The sequence below is a fragment of the Lithobates pipiens genome, unplaced genomic scaffold, assembly GCF_037356315.1.
Source record: "Lithobates pipiens isolate NorthernLeopardFrog02 unplaced genomic scaffold, aLitPip1_a1.2 Scaffold_1, whole genome shotgun sequence".
Lineage (NCBI taxonomy): Eukaryota > Metazoa > Chordata > Amphibia > Anura > Ranidae > Lithobates > Lithobates pipiens.
Genome location: NW_027507685.1, coordinates 113,957,729 through 113,982,686, shown reverse-complemented (window position 1 = coordinate 113,982,686; position 24,958 = coordinate 113,957,729). Strand labels below are relative to the sequence as shown.

The following is a 24,958-nucleotide window of genomic DNA, read 5'->3' as shown; positions in this document are numbered from 1 at the left end:
CTGTGACCAGACATCTCCTCCGAGCTGAATGCCAGAAAACAAACAATGAATGTTGCAGTGGAGTTCCACTTTAAGGTAGTCCATTTTTTTTTTTCTATAAAAAAATAAATAAATCTGTAATAAGGGTACATTTTTTGACACAATCCAGGGTCTGGGATCGGTGACAGAAGCTTCTGGAAGACCTCAGATCCCACTGCAGCCTTAAAGAGGCAGAAGATGCATTCTATGACCCTCTCCCCCCTAATACTTACCTGAGCCCCTACTCTGTCCATAAATCCCTCTAAAATATTTTTGCTCATCCAAAAAAAAAATTACCTGCAAGGAGACGGCCACCACTGCCCATTCGATCTTCCACTTTATACCCAAACCGATCATTCCCAGAGCGACCAGCGCAGCGCAGAATATGATCAGGACCTGCCCAGGAAAAACACAGCATTCTGGGTAAAATATTCCCATCGATCGATCCCCTTCCACCTACTATGAGCGGAGCCTCACCTTATGTACCCAGTGCAGTCTGAGGGGCTGAGCGCACACCACCAGGATCATAGAGAGGATCTAAAGGGGAGGAACACAGGAGACACCAGCGCAATTCTCAATCCACGTCCATCAGCAGAAGGCAACATTGTAACAAGTCCCGTCTACATGACCAACACAATATGTCATAAAATATACTAAAGTTTTTATATATATATATATATATATATATATATATATATATATATATATATATATATATATATATATATATATATATATACACACACACACACACACACACGTATATATTACATAATAATACTACATTTAAAAAAATAATTTTATTAACATTATAATTTTTTTTTTTTTTTTTATATATGTTATCTAGTATATGCTCTATACAGAATATATAATAATAAATATAGATTTTCTGTACAGAGCATTATATATATATATATATATATATATATATATATATATATATATATATATATATATATAAAAATTTAAATGAATGTTATTCTGTGTACCAATAATGGGGCACTATTCCCCCCCACTGACACCAATGATGGGGCACTATTCCCCCCACTGACACCAATCATGGGGCACTATTCCCCCCACTGACACCAATCATGGGGCACTATTCCCCCCACTGACACCAATCATGGGGCACTATTCCCCCCACTGACACCAATCATGGGGCACTATTCCCCCCACTGACACCAATCATGGGGCACTATTCCCCCCACTGACACCAATCATGGGGCACTATTCCCCCCACTGACACCAATCATGGGGCACTATTCCCCCCACTGACACCAATCATGGGGCACTATTCCCCCCACTGACACCAATCATGGGGCACTATTCCCCCCACTGACACCAATCATGGGGCACTATTCCCCCCACTGACACCAATGATGGGGCACTATTCCCCCCACTGACACCAATGATGGGGCACTATTCCTCCCACTGACACCAATGATGGGGCACTATTCCTCCCACTGACACCAATGATGGGACCTTTTTTTATTCCCAATGTCTAGTCTGGCCCCCTTGTTTAGTTAGTTTGGAGCCGCCTGATAGATCTTCCATCCCGTTGTCTGTACATACCACCAGCAGAGCACAATACGAGAGAAGGATGGCCGCCACTATTATAAACACTACAGACCAGTCCTGCCAACAGCCGAGGAGGCGGAAGATTTCCCTGCAGGAAAAAGATGAGATAAATGATGTAGAATTTGTTACAGACAATGTCACTTCCCCTCTTTGTGATGAGAGCCACCCCCGACACTGGGAATAGGGGACACCTCCAGATGACAGCGTCCGTGTTCTTCTACAACATCCCCCAATCTCTAAACCCAGCACGTGAATATGCTAATATCGACATTAATGAGAAGTCATCACATGGCCCTCTCTTCTACTGCCTGATTGGCCTGTCCAGTATATGTGAAGAGGTTCGTGGCTGTTACTCAGCTCTGCCTGTACAGAGCACCATAGTGTGAGGACAGGAAGCACCATTTTCACCCAGAAGAAAAAGCGTTTAAATTGCATTACGATCCATCGATCACAAAACGATAACACAATGGGGTGCGGGGCCCAAAAAAACTGATACAAATTGTACCGAATGAGGATGGATGGTGGGCGGGGCCAGGCCCCAAACTGATCGCTGAAGAGAGGGTAAAACTTACTCATTGAAGTTGTGGATGTCATTTCTTAGGATCAGCGTTATATACATCCAGATCATTGTGAAGAAGAAGATCAGGAAGATCAGCAGGACCCAGATACACTCACACTGCAATACACCAATAAGAATAAAGATATTTTACAATGTATATATAACAATCAGAACAAGTGATGCGGATATTCCTAGAAATCACATTGCACAGAGGACCGCCCACAGCGCAACAATTCATAGAAGTCACTCCCTCTAAAAGCCTGGTGTGAATGATAATTGGCGGAGAACATTCCTGTCCTTCCTGTAGCCAAAAATGAGTTGAAAAAACATGAAATCCTCTCCCACCGAAACACACCGACGCCAACAATGACACTGACACCGACAATGACATTTACCCTAACAATGGTAGTAACTCTAACATTGACCTGATCCCCTACAATGACACTAACCCAAACATTGACACCAAGCTACCCCCAACATCAACCCTGGCCCCAGTGATGCAGTGACCCAAACACTGACCCTATTGTAAAACACTGATGCCAACATCAACACTGACCCCAACAGTGAATCTATCCATAACATCGGCACTGACCCCAATGATGGCAGTGACCTCGACACTGACACCAACCCTGACCCAAACGATAGTAGAGACCCCAACACTGACCCAATCATCAACACTGACATTGATACTCACCCAAACATTGGCACTGACCCCAACATTGACCCTAACACAGATACCAACAATGACACTTACCCCAATAATAGTAGTAACCCCAACACTAACCTGATCCTCCACAACGAAATCAATGCTCACCCCAACAACGACACTGACCTAAACATTGACACCAAGCTGCCCCCAACATCAGCCCTGACCCCAATGATGGCAGTGACCAAAACACTGACCCTATTGTAAACACTGATGCCAACATCAATGCTGACCCTTACACTGACCCCAACAGTGAACCTATCCGTAACATCGGCACTGACCCCAATGATGGCAGTGACCCCAACCCTGATCCTAATGATGGCACTGATCTCAGCACTGTCCCAAACAATGGTAGAGACCCTAACACTGACCCGATCATCAACACTGACATCGATACTCACCGAAACATTGGCACTGACCCCAATGATGGCAGTGACCCAAACACAGATACCAACAATGACCCCAACACTGGCAATGACCCTAACCCTGACCCCAAGGGTGGCAGTGACCCAAACATTGAACCTAACAGGGATACCAACAATGACACTGACCCCAACGATGGTAGAAACCCCAACACTGACCTGATCCTCCACAATGACATCAATACTCACCCCAACAACGACACTCACCCAAACATTGACACCAAGCTACCCCAACATCAGCTCTGACCCCAATGATGGCAGTGACCCAAACACTGAGCCTATTGTAAACAATATGATGCCAACATCAACACTGACCCCAACAGTGACCCTTAGCCATAACATCATCACTGACCCCAAATGATGGTAGTGATCCTGATCCTAATGATGGCACTGACCTCAACACTGACCCAAACAATGGTAGAGACCCCAACACTGACCTGATCATCAACACTGACATTGATACTCACCCAAACTTTGGCACTGACCCCAATGATGACAGGGACACAAACATTACATATAGTTACATAGTTAGTCAGGTTGAAAAAAAGACATAAGTCCATCCAGTTCAACCTTAAAAACAAATAAATAAAATAAAAAATAATCGTACAATCCAAATACCAAATTTTATGCCCACAATTGATCCAGAGGAAGGCGAAAAAAAACCCCAGCAGAGCATGCTCCAATTTGCCCCTAACACGGATACCAAAACAATGACTCCCAACACTCACATTGACCCTGACCCTATCCTAAACACTGACTTCAACATCAGCATTGACCACAACAGCACTGAAACTAACTGCAACATCGGCCCTAACACTAACATTGACCTAATGCTAACCCTAACACTGATCTTTATCAATCCCCAATCTGACTATTCTAGCTTTTTTTGTTCATTTGCACAGTGAGGAGAAATCGGATACAATGTATCACAGAGGAGGAGCAGTATGGGGGCGGGTTCTCCCACTGGTGACCGCTACGAGATTTGATAATGGTAATCCTTTTTTGGGTGTACGTGATAGACGCTCTCCTGGCACAAACACACAAGCACCCCCACAGAAGATATCTTCATGGCTGACCAAAGAAGTTGAGGTCACGTGCTCAGCGTCATATCCAGAGGGTGTCTTTGGGAAATAGACGTATGAGTGCTGCCAGCATTCCTGCAGAGGTTGTAGGGGTGGGGGGTCAGCCTGTCAGTGCTCAGACCATACGCCGCACACTGCATCAAATTGGTCTGCATGGCTGTCATCCCAGAAGGAAGCCTTCTAAAGATGATGCACAGAAAGACCACAAACAGTTTGCTGAAGACAAGCAGACTAAAGACATGGATTACTGGAACCATGTCCTGTGGTCTGATGAGACCAAGATAAAACGTATTTGGGTCAGATGGTGACAAGTGTGTGTGGGGGCAACCAGGTGAGGAGGACAAAGACAAGTGTGTTTTGTCTACAGTCAAGCATGGTGGTGGGAGCGTCATGGTCTGGGGCTGCATGAGTGCTGCCGGCACTGGGGGGCTACAGATCATTGAGGGGACCATGAATGTCAACATGTACTGTGACATACTAAAGCAGAGCATGATCCCCTCCCTTCAGAGACTGGGCCGCAGGGCAGTATTCCAACATGATAACCACCCCAAACACACCTCCAAGACCACCACTGCCTTGCTAAAGAAGCAGAGGGTAAAGGTGATGGACTATCCAAGCATGTTTCCACACCTAAACCCTATTGATCATCTGTGGGACATCCTCAAACGGAAGGTGGAGGAGTGCAAGGTCTCCAACATCCACCAACTCCGTGATGTTGTTATGGAGGAGGAGAAAGAGGACCTCAGTGACAACCTGTGAAGCTCTGGTGACCTCCATGCCCAAGAGGGTTAAGGCAGTGCTGGAAAATAATGGTGGCCACACAAAATATTGACACTCTGGGCCCAATTTGGAGATTTTTACTTAGGGGTGTACTGACTTTTGTTGCCAGCGATTTAGACATTAATGACTGATGGCGGCAATAAGATATAATCGGTCCATCCTGTTGGAGGACTGACAGAAAACAGAAACAATAAAACAGGTGACACTTCCTGTGCAACTCTCCACTGGATCCTCTGAGACAGAGGGAGAGAGAGTTCAGTCGTCTGTTCTGACCGTGATTATAGCCGTGTGCACCGATGGAGGAACATATGGAGGGGGAATGAAGGTCGCTCAGCCCAGAGGGATTTCTTTCGAACTTTTACATTTGTTATAAAGTAACAACAGTTGGGCAGCACAGTGGTGTAGTGGTTAGCACTCTCACCTAGCAGTAAAAAGGGTCGCTGATTCAAATCCCAACCACGACACTACCTGCCTGGAGTTTGCATGTTCTCCCTGTGCCTGCGTGGGTTTCCTCCAGGTACTCCGGTTTCCTCCCACACTCCAAAGACATGCAGGTAGGTTAATTGGCTTCAGTCCAAAATTGGCCCCAGTATATGAATGGGGACCTTGGATTGTGGGCTCCTTGAGGGTAGGGACCGATGTGAGTGTGCAATGTACAGGGATAGGGACAATTGTAGACACTCACTCAGGTTGAACTGGATGGACTGATGTCTTTATTCAACCTTACTATGTAACAAAGAGGGTTTTATACATTCACATCGCATGTCCTCCTCCCCCACCTGTCACTGCTCTCCTCTGATCTGGAACTTTCCCCAATTTCTATAAATCTCCATTACTGGTTCCACCAATACAACCAATTGTGAGTTCATCAGATCGTAGAACCTTCCCTGGAAATTGGAACATAAACCATTCTCAATTGAGTGCCATCTTAAAAGCGTAGCTCCACCTAAAAGGGTAAGTTCCGCTTTAAGCATTCCTTCACCTCACCCCCAACATGCCACATCCAGCATGCCATTTTTTTGTTGAGGGGGTACCTAGTTGTGACAGGTACCCACTTTCACTCTGGCTTTCTAGGCGACTCGAGCAGAAGGTCTCCTCACCCTCTCCATCCCTGCAATCTTCTGGGACATGTCACAGGTCCCAGAATATTGCCTGACCATTGAGGAGGTGCAGTGCGACTCGCACATGCTCAGTGTGCACCCGGCTGTAAAGCCACAAGCTGTCATAACCGGGTGCCCATGCTTGTAATGCTGGAGAGAGAGACGAGGGAGAGAAGCGAGGATTCAGGCGGGACCGGTGAGTGTCCGTTTATTGGGTTATACACATTTTGTAGCTGCCGACTTTTAATAAAACACAAAACCGAGCGGCTCTCCACTTTAAAGAATTTCTCGACTTGTAGTACAAGGAGCCACCACTAAGGGGCCCCAGAAACACCAAAAATAACACATGTGTTCAGTTTGTGTAATGCAACAGAGAACTGTCAGACTGCAGACATACAGAGCGTCTGGAAAGTACTCACAGCACTTCACTTCTTCCACATTTTGTTATGTTACAGCCTTATTCCAAAATGGATTCAATTTATTATTTTCTTCTAAAATTCTACAAACATCCCCCATAATGACAACGTGAGAGAAGATTGTTTGAAACCTTTGAATTTTTTTTTACAAATAATACATAGGCATCACAGGCTCCTCCCACGTACATAGGTATCACAGCCTCCTCCCACGTACATAGGCATCACAGCCTCCTCCCACGTACATAGGTATCACCGACACTCCCCATCCAACCTGATGGAGCTTGAGAGGTCCTACAAAGAAGAATGGGAGAAACTGTCCAAAAATAGGAGTGCCAAGCTTTTAGCAAGACTGGAGGCTTTAATTGGTGCCAAAGGAGCTTCACCAAAGTATCGAGCAAAGGCTGTGATACCTATGTGCATGGGAGGAGCCTGTCATACCTATGTACATGGGATTTTTTCCTTTTTTTTTTTTTAATTTTCAAATAAAATTAGATTTCAAACAAACATCTCTCACGTTGTGATTATGGGGGATTGTTTGTAGAATTTTGAGAAAAATAATGAATTTATTCTATTTTGGAACAAGGCTGTAACGTAAGAAAATATGGAAAAAGTGAAGTACTGTGAGTACTTTCTGGATGCCCTGTAGTACAGGAGACTGTCAGAGACTGCAAACATACTACAGGAAAAAAAAAAAAAAAAAAAATCTAAAAGGAATGGAGTCTTCCACCATAAAGGAAAATCTGGAGAATTAGTAAAAATGTCGAGAGAGAGAGAGATCTCGAGAGACAGACAGAACGAGAGAGACAGAGAGATCGAGAGAGATCGAGAGATCGAGAGAGATCGAGAGATCGAGAGAGATCGAGAGATCGAGAGAGATCGAGAGATCGAGAGAGATCGAGAGATCGAGAGAGATCGAGAGAGATCGAGAGAGATCGAGAGAGATCGAGAGAGATCGAGAGAGATCGAGAGATCGAGAGAGATCGAGAGAGATCGAGAGAGATCGAGAGAGATCGAGAGAGATCGAGAGAGATCGAGAGAGAGAGAGAGAGAGAGAGAGAGAGAGAGAGAGAGAGAGAGAGAGAGACTGCTGGTTCTGTGCAGTCAGAAGATGAATGGATAGTAAACCTGGGGGATGGGCACCTCCTGGGACAACCCCCCCCCCCCCTTCTAAATCCTTTAAAATCCCCCAATTAGAGGTTACTGCCAACAACTCCTCCCCATATAATCAACATCACAACATTGTATATATACTAAACATTATTATACACACACACACACAAGCAAAAACATTCATATAAAAAAAATATATATCTACAGACCGGTGATGGAGGTGATATATCTGAGAGTATATACTAAGTATTCCTTATCCACAGTACTATGCATTAGTAATATGTAGAACACCAATAAAAACCTGCATTAAGCTATGCAGCATTTTGGTAGTACTTACTGTATACAAGGTGTATATTGGTAGTACTTCTACAAGGTTTATATAAGTAGTACCTATACTGGGCACCAGTTCTCAAAAAGGATATCGGGAAACTGGAGAAAGTGCAGAGAAGGGCAACCAAACTGATAAGAGGCATGGAGGAGCTCAGCTATGAGGAAAGATTAGAGGAATTGAATTTATACACTCTTGATAAGAGGAGATTAAGGGGGAATATGATCAACATGTACAAATATATAAGGGGTCCATATAGGGAACTCTGTGTCGAGTTATTCACTTTACAGTCAACAAAGAGGACAAGGGGGCACTCTGTACGTCTAGAGGAAAAGAGATTTCATCTCCAAATACGGAAAGGTTTCTTCACAGTAAGAGCTGTGAAAATGTGGAATAGACTCCCTGCAGAGGTGGTTCTGGCCAGCTCAGTGGATTGCTTTAAGAAAGGCCTGGATTATTTCCTAAGTGTACATAATATAACTGGGTACTAACATTTATAGGTAAAGTTGATCCGGGGAAAATCGGATTGCCTCTGGGGATCAGGAAGGAATTTTTTCCCCTGCTTTATAAAATTGGATCAAGCTCTGCTGTTTTTTTTTGCCTTCCTCTGGATCAACTGTGGGTATAGAATTGGGTATATGGGCTGGTAGGATAGATAGAGATATATATATTATATATATATATATATATATATATATATATATATATATATATATATATATATATATATATATATATATATATATATATATATATATATATATATATTTTTATTTTTTTTTCCCTGTGGTTGAACTGGATGGACTTGTGTCTTTTTTCAACCTGACTATGTAACTATGTAAGATGTTTATCAATAGTACCTCTACAAGGTGTATATTGGTAGTACTTATATTATAAACTGTTAGCAGTAACCTCAAATTAGGAGATTGTTTTCTTAGTATTCCCTAATGTTACCCACAAGTCATTGGACACATCAGGTCCATTTCTTCTGATTAATTTTAGCTTTAATGATACAAATAATTACTCTCCAACTATTTTTTTTAGAATTTAATTACAAAATTCTCCCCAAAATAGAAGTATAAGTATCATCACCAATCTCCTCCTATGATAATAAGCCCCCCTATATCCCTGGATCTCAGATCTCTAAGACTGAAGTCCTACAGAGGAGTCTGAGGACCCACCCTGCTTACCAGTGAGAAGTATGGTAATAATTATTGGTGTTAGCACCCAGCTTACCGTCGGGTTGGTCTTCTTTGCCTTTCTGCAGGAACAGCTAAGTAAGCCCCCCAGGCATTGAGCACACGACGAGCAGAGCGTGTCCCTGGCCATCCTCTAGCCGGTGCTCCCTCCAGGGATCCTGGAAAGAAATAGAAGATATGACACAATTCAGCTACAAAGTAAAACAATGAAAAAAAAATAAAAAGTGGAAAGTGACTTTTGTAGGCGAGGTGTCAATGGCAGCCAATCACAGTCCCCTGAGAGCCTCTCCAAAAGGCAGAAGGACAAGTTCTCTCTGGTAGAGAGCAAAGATATTCCAGAACAAGTTAAACCAGACTGGGAGGGAGCCGAGATAAAACATGCAACAATAGACGAGGAAGACCCTCTCCTGTGTGTGACAATGAGAAGCTGAGAAAGAACCACGACACAACGCGTGGCGGGAACCCAATGTCTGTGTGTCCCGGGGGGGGGGGGGGACAGAACCATTGTCCTTCTGGATCGGGGGTCAGGATAGGATATGTGCCTGCTGAAGGGAAAAGGCAACCATACCACAAGAAGAATACCTGAAGAACACAAGAAGAATACAAAAAGTACACCTGAAGAAGACAAGAAAAATACCTGTGTTTACAGGCACAAGCTGAAAATACTTCTGTAGAAGCCAAAGAATAGACGTCCAGAAGAACGACATCTCAGAGATCACAAATCACATTCTAGGAAACACCGACTGATGAATAGTTAGAATGTATATAAAGGCAGAACTTCTCGTTACCAATAGACTTCCCCGGCAACAAGCAAAAGTCATTCATAGAATATCAATTATTTCTACATATAAATGAAGCAACTCTATAAATAAAAAAATGCATTAATGCATAAAATAAAGGAAGTCAATATACACACACACACACACACACAGAACAACTTTATACATAAAGTAAATGAATTATTTACATAACAGAAAGGAATATTCTATATAAAATAAAAAAGACAATAATTTGGTTCTATGTATAAAATAAAGAGACTCTATACATAAAATTGCAGGACATTTTGGGGTCAATTCACTTAAGCCGCGTACACACGGGCGGATTGTATGGCCTACTTAGTCCGCCGAAACACATTTCAGCGGACAGTCCGCTCGTGTGTGGGCTTCAGTGGACTTTTTCAGCGTGCAGTCTGGCGTACTAAGTATTTCGGAATTTCCGTAATATTGTCCATCATACTTTGGTTTCAGCGGACAATCCACTCGTCAGTAGGCTAGTTCGACGGACTAAGAATGGCGCATGCTCAGAAAGGATTTACACGGCGGAAGGTTGCATTGTTGTGTATTGGACTTCCTATTTCTAGTCCCGTCGTACGTGCTGTACACGTCATCGCGCAAGCTTTCGACGGACTGTTTGTGCATCCGTGTGTGGTCAAGTCCGTTCATTCGAAAGTATGACGGACTGTTCGTCGGATTGTATGACGGACTAAGTAGGCCATACAATCCGCCCGTGTGTACGCGGCCTAAGAGTTAAATAACGGCATAGTTAAATAATGCGGTAAATCAGTTGTGAAATGTTCAATTCTCTAAAGAATTTAGCGTTAAATAACAGATGCGTTTTTTTCGATTGTTCAGTAACTACCGCATTTTCTCATACGGTAATTTTAATCGCACATGTCGGGGGTTAAGGGTTGTTTAACCAATTACGGACAGGAAGATTTGGCTGCGTAATGACCAGGCCATTTTTTTTGCGCTGCATGTCGCTGCACCTCTTTTTTTTTTTAATTCTTTATTTACGGATTGCAGGTTATACAGAGATAAATTGTAAAAGACATAGATCACTCAGTTTTCCAGTTTAACAAACGTACATAGTCAACCAACACTTTGTGGGGGATCAGGGGAAACCTATCAGCTTGCGACAGCAGTGGCCCCAGCCGTGGCTAAACCATCACGTTATCTTAGTCAAATGATCTGGCACCCCAGTGTCCACTCAGAAATCAGGGCAAACCCCGGGGCGATGCCCCTCCAGGCCCAGGCCGAGGGGCCTCTGACATCTGTCCCTTTCATTTTATCTGGCAAAAAGCTCAGCCGGGACCCTCCCGAGGGTCACCAACCCCTGGCTGGGAAACCGAGGATCGCTGCACCTCTTTAACTGACAATTGCGCGGTCGTGTGACGGTGTACCTAAAGAAAATCAACGTCCCTTTTCTTCCCACACAAATAGAGCTTTTTTTTGGTGGTATTTGATCACCTCTGCGTTTTTTTTTTTTTTGCACTATAAAAAAAAAAAAAAACACAAAAGAGCGAACATTTAAAAAAAACATTTTTTTTCTTTTTGCTATAAGAAATATCTCCAAAAATGTTTTTTTTTTTTTTAAAAACTATTTCTTCCCCAGTTTTGGGCAAATATATATTCTTCCACATTTCCTTTATTTTTGGTGTAAAAAAAAAAAAAAAAAAAAAAAAAACACAATAAATGTATATTGAAAAGGTTATAGCGCCTACAGACTAGGAGAAAAACGTATGGCATTTTTATTATTATTTTTTTTACTAGTGATGGCAGTGATCTGCGATTTTTAGTAGTTCTGCATCAGACTATTGTGACACATTTTTGGGACCAGTGACATTTTTACAGCAATCAGTACTATAAAATGCACAGATTACTGTGTAAATGTCACTGGCAGGGAAGGGGATAACACTAGGGGGCAATCAAGGGGTCAAATATGTGTTCCCTCAGAGTGTTCTAACTGTATGGGGGATAGGACTGACTAGAGGAAGAGACATATCGCTGTTCCTACTTAGTAGGAACAAACAATATGTCTCTTCTCTCCGGACAGAACAGGGATTTGTTTATACACACACACACACACACACACACACACACACACACACACGTCCCTGTTGCTGCTCTCGTGCATGCTATTGCGCCCACCAGCCATGCGTATTGGGCTCCACGCCGTGCAGCCTATCACCGAAAAAAATAAATAAGGTACTGACGTACCCATATGGCAATTTGCGGGAGCAGACCACTTTGCCGCCCTTTATTGGCATCAGCCGGTCGGCAAGGGGTAAAGGTCATTTCCTTACAATATTTTACATTATAACATGTTTGTTATTTTTCTACGGCAACAATTTTACGGTCATCTGTATTTGGAGGCATTGAAATTTGAACCCCCGTCTCCAATCTCCTGATGCTGGTAATCCAAGCCGTGTCTTTATCCCGTTACCTGAAAAAAAGGTGATAAACTATGCAATTTACTAACTCCATCCTGACATACATTCATATAAATGGGGGTTGTTTGATTTTTTGGTTTTGTAAATGTATGGCCTACTAGAGCCGATGAAAAGTGCTCTGTACTGGATTGTTCTGTTTTTGGCCCAATTCTGTGCTGCTCTTTATGTTTCTATTGTGGACACTAAAGGAATCTATAATAAATATTGTGTGTGTGTGTGTGTGTGTGTGTGCGCGTGTGTGCGTGTGTGCTGTAATCGCGTGTATTGCGCTTCAAGGGGGACACTTCTGGAGTAATTGTCATGGTAGTTACTCTCCATTGTTTAAATCCTTCCTTCCCGCCCGCGCTATAGCCGAATGAATCCTGGCCCCTTACCACGTGATCGGCTGTCAGCCAAGGACAGCTGATCACGTGATGTAAACAGAAGATTGGTAATCATTTTTTTTATTTTTTTTATTTTTTATCTCCCAACGCTGACAGTGTGAGGAGAAAAAAAAAGCCGATCACCGGCTTCTGTGAAAGGGGCATCAGTACCAAAAAAAGAAGAGACGCAGACACCTCACCTGTGCCCACCAGTGCATATCAGTGCCACCTATCAATGCCCACCAGTAGTGCCAAACAGTGCCTCATTAGTGCCACCTAGCAGTGTCACCTACCAGTGCCCATCACTGCCACCCATCGTGCCAGCTATCAGTGCCACCTATCAGTGCCGCCAATCAATGCCCTTCAGTGCCACCTTACCAGTGCCCACCATTGCATATCAGTACCATCTTATCAATGCCCACCAATGGTGCCAGTGCCTCATCAGTGCTGCTTAGCAGTGTCACCTACCAGTGCCCATCAGTGCCGCCTCATCCATGTCCAGCAGCGCCGCCTCATCCGTGCCTACCGGTGCCGCCTCTGACACTTCTTATAGCCTAGGCAACCAACTGTGGTCGTGAAACTACAATTCCCTTTATGCCTCTGCCTTTAGTGCCCCTCAGTGCCGCCTCATCCGTGCCCACCAGTGCCGCCTCATCCGTGCCCACCAGTGCCGCCTCATCCGTGCCCACCAGTGCCGCCTCATCCGTGCCCACCAGTGCCGCCTCATCCGTGCCCACCAGTGCCGCCTCATTCGTGCCCACCAGTGCCGCCTCCGACACTCTTCTTATAGCATGGGGTAGGCAACGAGCTGTGGTCATGAAACTACAAATCCCATCATGCCTCTGCCTCCAGGAGTCATGCCTGCGATTGGCAGGGTCTCGCAATGTCTCATGGGATTTGTAGTTTAAAAACAGATGGAGGGCCGAGGTTTGGCTACCCGCCCTGGCCTAGGCCATCTTTATGAAGAGCAACATTTCCTTTTTTTTTTCAGATCCTCAGAGAGTTCTTTGCCATGAGGTGCCAAGTTGAACTTCCAGTGACCAGTATGAGAGAGTGAGAGCGATAACACCAAATTTAACACACCTGCTCCCCATTCACACCTGAGACCTTCTAACACTAATGAGTCACATGACACTGGGGGAAGGGAAAATGGCAAATTGGGGCCCAATTTGGAGATTTTCCACTTAGGGGGTGTGCTGACTTTTGTTGCCAGTGGTTTAGACATTAATGGCTGTGTGTTGAGTTATTTTGAGGGGACAGCAAATTTACACTGTTATACAAGCTGTTCACTCACTACTTTACATTGTAGACAAGTGTCATTTCTTCACTGTTGTCACATGAAAAGAGAGAAGAAAAGATTTACACAAATGTCACTGAGGGGCGTACTTACCTTTGTCAGATACTGTATATAAGTTTATAGAATATATCCCCCCCCCCCCCCCCCATATTTATAAGTAAGGACACAGATCTGTGACTGAGGGGGGTGTACTTACTTTTGTCAGATACTGTATATGTTTCCATATGCACGTGTGTGTGTGTGTATATATATATATATATATATATATATATATATATATATATATATATATATATATATAAAATGGGCAGGGGTTGGGGGTATAAGCGAGGACTAGGATCTGACACGGGGAAACGCCCGGCATACATGTTCATGTCAGCAGATCAGACACTTCCCATTGACGAGTCGCTGTTTTCAGTGATAATATCTGGAATGGCATGTTGGGGGTGGGGGACGTCTGTCATCGCTGTAGCCCCCAACGACACCTGTGATTGGATCTCTCTCTCTCTCAATGAAAAGATTTAACCGTTTGATGACATTTCTCCCATTGCTGTCACATTGGTTTCAGTTTACGGCCAATGAGGCGACTGATAACAAAAAAGGATACAATGCATCTGAACCCGGGAACACGAATGTCGCATATTGAAGCGGACCTGAGCTTGGATGTGGCAGCCGCATTCGCTCTCAGGATTTTTTATGGAGGAATGTTCCTGGGGTGCTCATCTTGTATGGAGGAAAGGTTAGCGCTCCAGGATCGTTCCTCCATAAAAAAGGTGAGCACCCCAGGATCGTTCCTCCATAAAAAGGTGAGCGCTACATGGAATGTTCCTTCATAAAAAGGTGAGCGCTGCGGGAAGGTTCATCAATAAAAAAGGTGCGATTGGAGTGCCATTAAGAAGTAATGGCATTGCAAACGCGTCCTGCCACAATTCTAGAAACGCGGGCAGAGGGCGGGGTTTATGATCTTGTGACCGCTGTGATTGGCTGTCACTGAAAGCTGAGCGCCCCCGGGAAGGTTCCTCCGCGAGAAAGCTATGCGCCCCCGGGAACGTTCCTCCATGAAAGGCGAGCGCCCCCGGGAACGTTCCTCCATGAAAGGCGAGCGCCCCCGGGAACGTTCCTCCATGAAAGGCGAGCGCCCCCGGGAACGTTCCTCCATGAAAGGCGAGCGCCCCCGGGAACGTTCCTCCATGAAAGGCGAGCGCCCCCGGGAACGTTCCTCCATGAAAGGCGAGCGCCCCCGGGAACGTTCCTCCATGAAAGGCGAGCGCCCCCGGGAACGTTCCTCCATGAAAGGTGAGCGTCACAAGAATGTACATTACACTAGAATGACCTTCTGCAAAGATTACACCATCCTGACCTTCCATGTTTAAGACTCTGGCAGCCTCAGGTGGAGATGGCTCCCAGCTCCAGAAGTCTGGAAGCCTCCGTGTCCAATTACCTTGTATGCCCTGATGTCAAAAGGTCTAAAGCTGAAGCTGACATCACTTTCCCAATCAGAACTTTAAGTGATGCCTTGCATACAGCCGATTGGGTGTCAGAAGGACCCTACAACATTTATACCCACACAGGTAGCACCAGCCCCTTCATCCAATCACCATGGTATGTTTCGATGCAGATGTTGATTGTCCAAGAGCAAGATGGCTCCAGAAACTCATCAGAACTTAAGAAGTGGCTTGGAGGACAAACTAAAGTGTCTTTAACATTACAGAACACGTCCAGCTAAAATGTGACCAACTAATACCAGTCAGGTCTAGGAAAGATTCTCTGATGGAAAGCAGATGTTTACTCAACAATAGATCAGTGAAGGTCCTCAATTACTTAGGCAATGGGACAGCCAACAATTATTTTTTCAACCCTAAACCAGAACTATGCCAAGACAGAAACGTGGACATCCAAAAGAGTTATCACCTGATCACAAGGGAGGTGATTTGGCATATGCAGTGTGTTGTAGAGAGGAATACAAAGACCTGTACATTGGGGAGATAAAGCAACCGCTCAACAAACAGATGGCCCAACATAGGAGGGTGAAATCTATAGGTCGGGAAAAAAAAAAAGAAAAAAAAAAAAAAAGGGGAAATTTCTTCGAGGACAGTGAGATGCACATTTTGAGAAGAAAGGATAACGGGGGTGGGTTACAGGTGTCCCTCAGCACAAACTGGAGCAACCATCCCTAAAGAGAAGGGGTCTCCAAACTTTCTAAGCAAAGGGCCAGCTTACAGTCCTTCAGGCCGGACTGTGCCCAGTGGAAGTAGAAAATGAAAATGTCCTGGCACATCATTGGAGAAGAACAGTGCCCCATTGATGGTGTCAGTCAGGGGAATGGTTCTCCATCATTCATTGGTGGCAGTTGGTGAGAAAAAAAAAAAAAAAAAGTGTCCCAAGGGCCAGATAAATTCAAGCAAAGGGCCACATCCAGCCCCCCGGGGCTGCAGTTTGGAGACCACAGCTAAAGAGGATTGGTGGCCTTTAGCCCTTTCTCTCACCCACATACAATGGCACCTTAGCATCTCCTCACAGTTCACACCTTCAAAATAAAATGTCATGTAAACTAATAAAACATGAAATATATAATATAGACATGATTTTTTATTAGAATGTTACATATTTTATATGATTTATTTTTGTTTCTATTGTATTGTTTTATATTATTTTATAAGAGAACATATAGATAGATATATTATGTTATATAGATATATTACTGTGTGAAAAATAAAATATGTTTTCATATACCAAAACAAATAATATAAAACAATACAATAAAAAAATAGATCATATAAAATATGTAAACAAAATAATAAAAATACATAGTATAACATAAGATGAAAAAAAAAAAAACTCTCTCTCTCATATAGATAGAGTTTTTTTATTGTATTGTTTTATATTATTTGTTTTTGTATATGACATGACATATTTTGTTATTTTATATGTTGAGTGTTACAGTCACATCAGATCTTTTGTTTTATTCTTCTCTCCCCCCAAGATGAAGGGGACATTTTTTTAGCAGAGGACCAGGTCCATGATTGGTGGAAGGAGCACCCCTGTAGCCCTCGGGAGACATCTATAGTCCTAGGCAGCGTTAATCGCCTTTGGTTCGGGTTGCCCGCTGACTCCAAAGAATTTTACCAAAATTTCCTAATTTCTCCGAAAAAAATTGTTTAAATAAAGCCCTCCAATTCGGCTGATGTTCATCCTTTAGACAGAGGTGGAACTGAGGGTGCGTCCTATCTGGAGCTCTGATACCCGGTGTGAGGAATGCCGAGATGTGCCCAGGGCAAGGCAGGTAGGGGCTCGTCACCGGAGCCAATGTACAGGCGAGGCCCATCACCGCGGGTTAAATTTTCATACCAGCCATTCAGCCAGAGGAGGGGGGGGGATTGGGGGATGTTCCAGCAACGAGCTTCGTCACCCCAGAAAACTGAATTCATCACCTTCATAATGATTCATCCTTGTCCTCAAATCTGACCTCTGGCGCGCCCTCCTGTCTTGCAAGGCTGTACCGGCTCCTCTCCTGAAATGGCTTCCTTCAATATCACTGCACACGGTGAGCTTCTCACCGTGTGCATTAGAAGCCGCAGCAAGTCAGACAGAGCCCCACCTCATTTCCTGGCTGGAGGACGCCCAGCATCATCTGGCTCTTTCCTCCCCAGACTGACTGTCCCTGGCTCCGCCTCCTTTTCATTAAATTAGATTTCAATTATTTTGATCAAGAGCAGCATCACATGTGGGCATAACATGTAATTACAACAGCCATTGTGAACAATTTTCAGGTGTCATTATAATAACCCCCGGTGATCCCGCCATGAAGGTCACTTCCTGTTACAGGGTGTGTTGGAATCAAACAGGAATTAATATTATACATCTACACAGCTGTTTGTACAGCCGAACTCAGCCATACTGACACAATGCAGTCCCACATGTTTAAAAGGAAGGAATGTGACACAAAGACACAATCTGGATAGCAGAATGAGTTCTATTCAGCCCACCTGGAATGTACTGAACTTCAAAGACATTCCTTCCTTTTAAACACGTGGGACTGCATGGTGTCAATATGGCTGAGTTCGGCTGTACAAACAGCTGTGTAGATGTATAATATTAATTCCTGTTTGATTCCAACAGGGTGACAATGCTCTGTCCCCGTCTCCTATTTGTGCTCCTGCGTTGTCACCCGTCACATGGGCTTCCTATGGAGACTACAAGTGACCGTCTCAGCACCATCACACAGGCACGGTCTTCTGGTGTCACCATCAGGAAACCCGCCCTGAGAAATGCCTTCACCGGAGTGGATGGAGACAGGAAGTAGCTGCAAAGAGGCTGCAGGAGATCAGAAGCACTGAGATGTAACAAAGGATGGAAAGAAGTGTGAAAACAAGTTAACCCGGCCTGCAAAATGACGACTTGGGGGATTTTTTTTTATTTTTCCTGGTGGACGCAATATGACATCCTCACGCATGGCCGCAATCTGTCACCGGACACAGTCCATGACAGCTCACTGTACAGGCCTGCTACCATTACCATGTGACCAATCACAGCAGATCACATGACAATTGTAAATAATGGACGGCTTCCTTTAATGCCATTCATTGTGTACACTTGTGTTGTCACAGTAATCACATGGTACAGGGCCAATCACAGCCCATCTGTACCAGGTGATCAGTTGAGATCACAGCAATACTCACTGAATTTTCATTCAGTGAAAATGGTTGTTTATACCAATGAAATTCACTGCTAAAAGCAATCATAATGTGTAAAAAAAAAAAAAAAAAAAATAGTAATAGTTATTTTTCACATTTTGACAGTGCCCGGTTTTGGGGGGGGGGGGGGGAAGAGAGTGCCCAGTATACTATTGGGGGGCAGAAAGGGGGAGACAGTGCCCGGTATTGGGGGGGGCAGAAAGGGGGAGACAGTGCCCGGTATTGGGAAGAACAGGAAGGGGGAGACAGTGCCCGGTATTGGGAAGGACAGGAAGGGGGAGACAGTGCCCGGTATTGGGAAGGACAGGAAGGGGGAGACAGTGCCCAGAATTGGGGGGCAAGAAGGGGGAGACAGTGCCTGGTATTGGTGGGGACAGGAAGGGGGAGACAGTGCCCGGTATTGGGGGGGCAGTGCCCAGTATTGGGTCGCAGGAAGGGGGAGACAGTAACCGGTATTGGGGGGCAGGAAGGGGGAAGACAGTGGCCGGTATTAGGGGGTAGTGCCCGGTATTGAGGGGGGCAAGAAGGGGGAGAAAATGCCCCGCATTGGACAGTGCCCAGTATTGGGGGCAGGAAGGGGAAGACAGCAGCCGGTATTGGGGGGCAGGAAGGGGGAGACAGTGGCAGTATTGGGGGTAGTGCCCAGTATTGGGGGGCAGGAAGGGGGAGACAGTGGCCGTTATTGGGGGGGACAGAAAGGGGGAGAAAGTGGCAGTATTGGGGGGTAGTGCCTGGTATTGGGGGGCAGGAAGAGGGAGACAGTGGCCGGTATTGGGGGGATGGGAAGGGGGAGACAGTGGCCAGTATTGGGGGGCAGGAAGGGGGAGACAGTGGCCAGTATTGGGGGGCAGGAAGGGAGGGACAGTGGGGGTAGTGTCCGGTATTGGGGGGCAAGAAGAGGGAGAGTGGCCAGTATTGGGGGAGACAGGAAGGGGGAAAGTGGCCGGCATTGGGGGTAGTGTCCGGTATTGGGGGCAGTGCCCAGTGACCGGTATTGGGGGGTAGTGCTCAGTATTGAGGGGGTCAGGAAGGGGGAGACAGTGGCCGGTATTGGAGGTAGTGCCCAGTATTGGGGTAGTGTCCGGTATTGGGGGGCAAGAAGGGGGAGAGTGGCCAGTATTGGGGGAGACAGGAAGGGGGGGGGGGGGAAGTGGCCGGTATTGGGGGTAGTGTCCGGTATTGGGGGGGGCAAGAAGGGGGAGACAATGCCCGGCATTGATGGACAGTGCCCAGTATTGGGGGCAGGAAGGGGAAGACAGCAGCCGGTATTGGGGGGCAGGAAGGGGGAGACAGTGGCAGTATTGGGGTAGTGCCCAGTATTGGGGGGCAGGAAGGGGGAGACAGTGGCCATTATTGGGGGGACAGAAAGGGGGAGAAAGTGGCAGTATTGGGGGGTAGTGCCTGGTATTGGGGGGCAGGATGGGGGAGACAGTGGCCGGTATTGGGGGGGATGGGAAGGGGGAGAAAGTGGCCAGTATTGGGGGGCAGGAAGGGGGAGACAGTGGCCAGTATTGGGGGGCAGGAAGGGAGGGACAGTGGGGGTAGTTCCCAGTATTGGGGGGGGGGTCAGGAAGGGGGAGACAGTGGCCGGTATTGGGGGTAGTGTCCGGTATTGGGGGGCAAGAAGAGGGAGAGTGGCCAGTATTGGGGGAAGTGGCCGGTATTGGGGGTAGTGTCCGGTATTGGGGGCAGTGCCCAGTGACCGGTATTGAGGGGGGATCAGGAAGGGGGAAACAGTGGCCGGTATTGGAGGTAGTGCCCAGTATTGGGGGTAGTGTCCGGTATTGGGGGTAGTGTCCGGTATTGGGGGTAGTGCCCAGTATTGGGGGCAGGAAGGGGCAGAGTGACCGGTATTGGGGGTAGTGCCCGGTATTGAGGGGAGCAGGAAGGGGGAGACAGTGGCCGGTATTGGAGGGGTTGAGATGTTGATTGTATATAACACACCAAATGCGGCTTTGAAATCGTACGATTTATAAGCCGCCTGTCAGTGCAACTTCAGAAGACATCAGAGCGACTTCATGCACAGGTGTCTATGCAAGTCGCACCTGAACTTGAAAAAATTAGAACAAGAACTCCTTTTTTTCGAAACTGGTGTACCGATTTGACCGATTCCATTGCAGACAATAAGGTGCGACTTAGACGTGATGAGAGGAAACGTAGCGAATCCAATGCATTTCCCGCCCCGCACTGCCATAACACGGGAGGGGGGGTCCATGTGATCTGCTGCAGGCGTCAATGTTAGATCAACGATATCCCCCAAACAGATTACAAGACGCAGTGCAATTGCCAGAATCGCATTGCATGGGTATTCACACTTCAGGGGCTGCGGATGTTATATGAGCTCAAATCGCATGGTACAGACATATTGTAAGATGTGTACAGGAACGCAGCGCTATTCCTGTGCGACACACAAACGCACAAGTGAGAACCTGGGGTTTAAAAAAAAAAAAGAAGTTTAAAAAAAAATGTCCCCGACCCTTTCCAAAAACGCGAAAAAAACAAAACGCACAGATGTGAACATGTCTCATAGGAAATTGTATTAAATGGACTGCAGTGCGTTTCTGCACCAAACACGCATAGGTGTGAACCAGACCTTAGGTTAAATGGGGGGGGGGGGGGGGGCATTGTTTGGTAAAACTGCGGCTGACCTATCATTACCCCCCCCCCACTGGAAATGTGAATGAGCCCCCAGTGCAGGTGTCCCCACTGGACAATTTCCTCTCTCTTCCTGTCCTGGTGACACCTGTAATATTTTGAATCCCCATCACTTTCTTTCTCAGTGATCAGGGCCAATAGAGAGGAGTGACCACCACCACCACCAATGGGGTGACAGGCAGCAGTCCCCCATCCATAAAAAAGTAAAAGCAAAGTTGAGTCCTTACCTTCAGAAGTCAGATCCTTCAGCCACCTCAGAGACTTTTGTCTTCCTTGCTGCTCACATCTCCTCTGAGTCTCCAGCATCTTCCAGATCCCAAAAAATCCTCCACCCCCATCACATGGAGCTCCTCCCTCACCTGGGCACCCTCCCCCTTTCCCCCCACAATCATGCCATGAGCTGCCTGTGTCCCCGTCCTCCCCCTTCCCTGCCCTTACCTGCCCCTTCCCCCTCTGCTCTCCCCATCCATCCATCCATCAGACACGTGTTTTCGGGCGCCCCCCGGTGGTCGCTTGAGGGACGTGCAGGCGGTCACCTGGTTAGTCATCATAGAGGATGTTGGTTCATCCGGAAACTTTGTAACATTTTGTATGACGATCTCTGGGAACAAGTCAGAGAAATGAAATCAGGAAAATAAAAATGTTACTGGTGATGAAAGAATGATCAGCACACTGGTCAGGTCTGGAGGGGGTGGGGGAAGGGCTGGGATTTTCCCACCCAGGCCTGGACTGTCTGGGCATCGGGCACACCAGGCATTTGCCACATGGCCCGGGGCCACCGAGCCGGCTAATCGCAGGGGTCCCCAACCCCCGGTCCGTGGCCATGTTGGTGACCGCAGTCCGGACCAGGCTAACAGAGACCGCAATTATTGGTATGGAGACCCTGGAGAGGGCACACCCCCCCTGCAGGGGAGGCAGAGAGTAAGAAGGGAGCACCATGATTAGAGAGAAAATGGTGGGGGGGGGGGGGGGGGTGGCATGACTGCAGGGGGCACTGTCAGTAGAGAGAAAACAGGGGGAGGGGCACTCTGATTAGAGAGAAAATGGGGGGGGGGGCATGACTGCAAGTGGCACTGTGGTTAGATCAAAAAATGGGGGGTATGACTGCAAGGGGCACTGTGATTAGCTCAAAATTGGGGGAGGGCAAAACTGCAAGGGGCACAGTGATTAGAGAAAAAACAGGGTGGGGGGGACAGCAAGGAGCACTATGATTAGAGAGAAAACGGGGTGGGGGGGGGCATGACTGCAAGCTGCATTGTGATTAGAAAGAAAATTGGGAGGGGCATGACTACAGGAGGCACTGTGATTAGTTAAAAATCGGGGGGGGGGGGGGGGGTTGGGGCTTGACTGCAAGGGGCATGGTGATTAGAGAAAACAAATGGGGGGAACTGCAAGGGGCACTATGATTAGAGGGAAAACAGAGGGGGGGGGGGGGCATGACTGCAAGCTGCATTGTGATTAGAAAGAAAATGGGGAGGGGCATGACTACAGGAGGCACTGTGATTAGTTCAAAATGGGGGGGGGGGGGCTTGACTGCAAGGGGCATGGTGATTAGAGAAAACAAAAGGGGGGAACTGCAAGGGGCACTATGATTAGAGGGAAAAAGGAGAAAATAACTGCAAGGGGCATTGTGATTAAAAAGAAGATGGGGGGCATGACTGCAGGGGGCACTGATTAGAGAAAATGGGGGGGGGGCACGACTGCAAGGGGTACTATGATTAAAGAGAAAAGAGGGGGCATGATTGTAAGGGGCCTTGTGATTAGAAAGAAAATGGGGGGGCATGACTGCAAGGGACATGGTGATTAGTTCAAAATAGGGGGGCATAACTGCAAAGGGCACGGTGATTAGAGAAAAAACAGTGGGGGGGGGGGGCGACATCAAGGGGCACTATGATTAGAGAGAAAACTGGGGGGGGGGGGCATTACTGCAAGGAGGATTGTGACTGGACTGTCTGGGCATCGGGCACACCAGGCATTTGCCACACAGGCTGAGGCCACTGAGCTGGCTGATCGCAGGGGGCCCCAACCCCTGGTACCCCGTCCGTGGCCATGTTGGTGACTGAGCTAACAGGGACCACAATCACTGCTATGGAGACCCTGGAGAGGGCACACCGGGTGACACCCCCCCCGTCCTGTGCAGGGGAGGCAGAGAGTAAAAAGGGGGGCACCATAATTAGAGAGAAAACCGGGGGCACTATGATTAGAGAGAAAATGGTGGAGGGGGCATGACTACTGGGGGCACTGTCATTAGAGAGAAAACAGGGGGACACTCTCATTAGCAAGAAAACAGGGGGGGCATAACTACAAGGGGCGCTATGATTAGAGAGAAAATGGGGGGGCATGACTGCAGGGTGCACTGTGCTTAGATCAAAAATGGGGGGGCATGACTGCAAGGGGCACGGAGATTAGAGAGAAAATGGGGGGAACATGACTGCAAGTGGCACTGTGGTTGGATCAAAAAATAGGGGGGCATGACTGCAAGGGGCATTGTGATTAGAAAGAAAATGGGGGGGGGCAGAGTGACTGCAGGGGGCACTGTGATTAGCTCACAATCGGGGTGGGGGCATAACTGCAAGGGGCATGGTGAGTAGAGGAAAAACAGGGAGGGCAGCAAGGGGCACTATGATTAGAGAGAAAATGGGGGGGGGGACATGACTGCAAAGGGCATTGTGATTAGAAAGAAAATGGGGGAAGGGCATGACTGCAGGGGTCACTGATTAGTTCAAAATTGAGGGGGTATGACTGCAAGGGGCATGGTGATTAGAGAAAAAAAGGGGGGGGACTGCAAGGGGGACTATAATTAGAGGGAAAAGAGGACATGACTGTAAGGGGCCATGTGATTAGAAAGAAAATGGGGGGCATGACTGCAAGGGGCATGGTGATTAGTTCAAAATCGGGGGGGGGGCATAACTGCAAGGGGCACAGTGATTAGAGAAAAAACAGGGGGCGACAGCAAGGGGCACTATCATTAGAGAGAAAACGGGGGGGGCATGACTGCAAGGAAGACTGTGATTAGAAAGAAAATGGGGGGGCCATGACTGCAAGGAGGACTGTTATTAGAAAGAAAATAGGGGAGGGGCATGACTGCAGGGGGCACTGTGATTAGAGAAAAAACCGGGGGGAGGCACAAGTCGAAGGGGCACTATGATTATATAGGGGTGGGGCATGACTGCAAGGGGCCTTGCATTTAGAAAGAATATGTGGGATGTGACGGAACTGATCCCACACTCCCATTGAGTGCTTCCGTCAGTATACCGCTTCCTAAGTCTGAATATAGATATCATATATTCCAACCACTCACCAGCACAAAACAAGACAACACTTGCTTAGCTGCTCAACATGGACTGCTTTATTAAAACCAAAATGCCAAGTATTTATAATACAGTAGAAGACTAAAACCTAACCTAATTAGCATGTAAAAAG

At 46.5% G+C, this 24,958-nt stretch overlaps 1 protein-coding gene across 3 annotated transcripts in view; it reads right to left on the bottom strand.

Moving 5' to 3' along the window:
• Window positions 1-21,992, bottom strand: part of GDPD2 (glycerophosphodiester phosphodiesterase domain containing 2) — a 55,630-nt gene extending 33,638 nt beyond the window's left edge. The window contains exons 1-6 of one of the 3 annotated variants that reach the window (XM_077474349.1): window positions 21,974-21,992; window positions 9,336-9,456; window positions 2,169-2,272; window positions 1,591-1,684; window positions 496-555; window positions 316-414 (exon numbers count right to left, since the gene is read on the bottom strand). In XM_077474349.1, coding sequence (XP_077330475.1) covers window positions 316-414; window positions 496-555; window positions 1,591-1,684; window positions 2,169-2,272; window positions 9,336-9,428 — 450 coding nt within the window. In that variant the 5' untranslated portion in view covers window positions 9,429-9,456; window positions 21,974-21,992. Of the gene's footprint in view, window positions 1-315; window positions 415-495; window positions 556-1,590; window positions 1,685-2,168; window positions 2,273-9,335; window positions 9,693-21,762; window positions 21,914-21,973 lie in introns of those variants that run through there. The other 2 variants (XM_077474347.1, XM_077474346.1) reach the window with 2 other exon arrangements.
• Window positions 21,993-24,958: the final 2,966 nt, after the last annotated feature.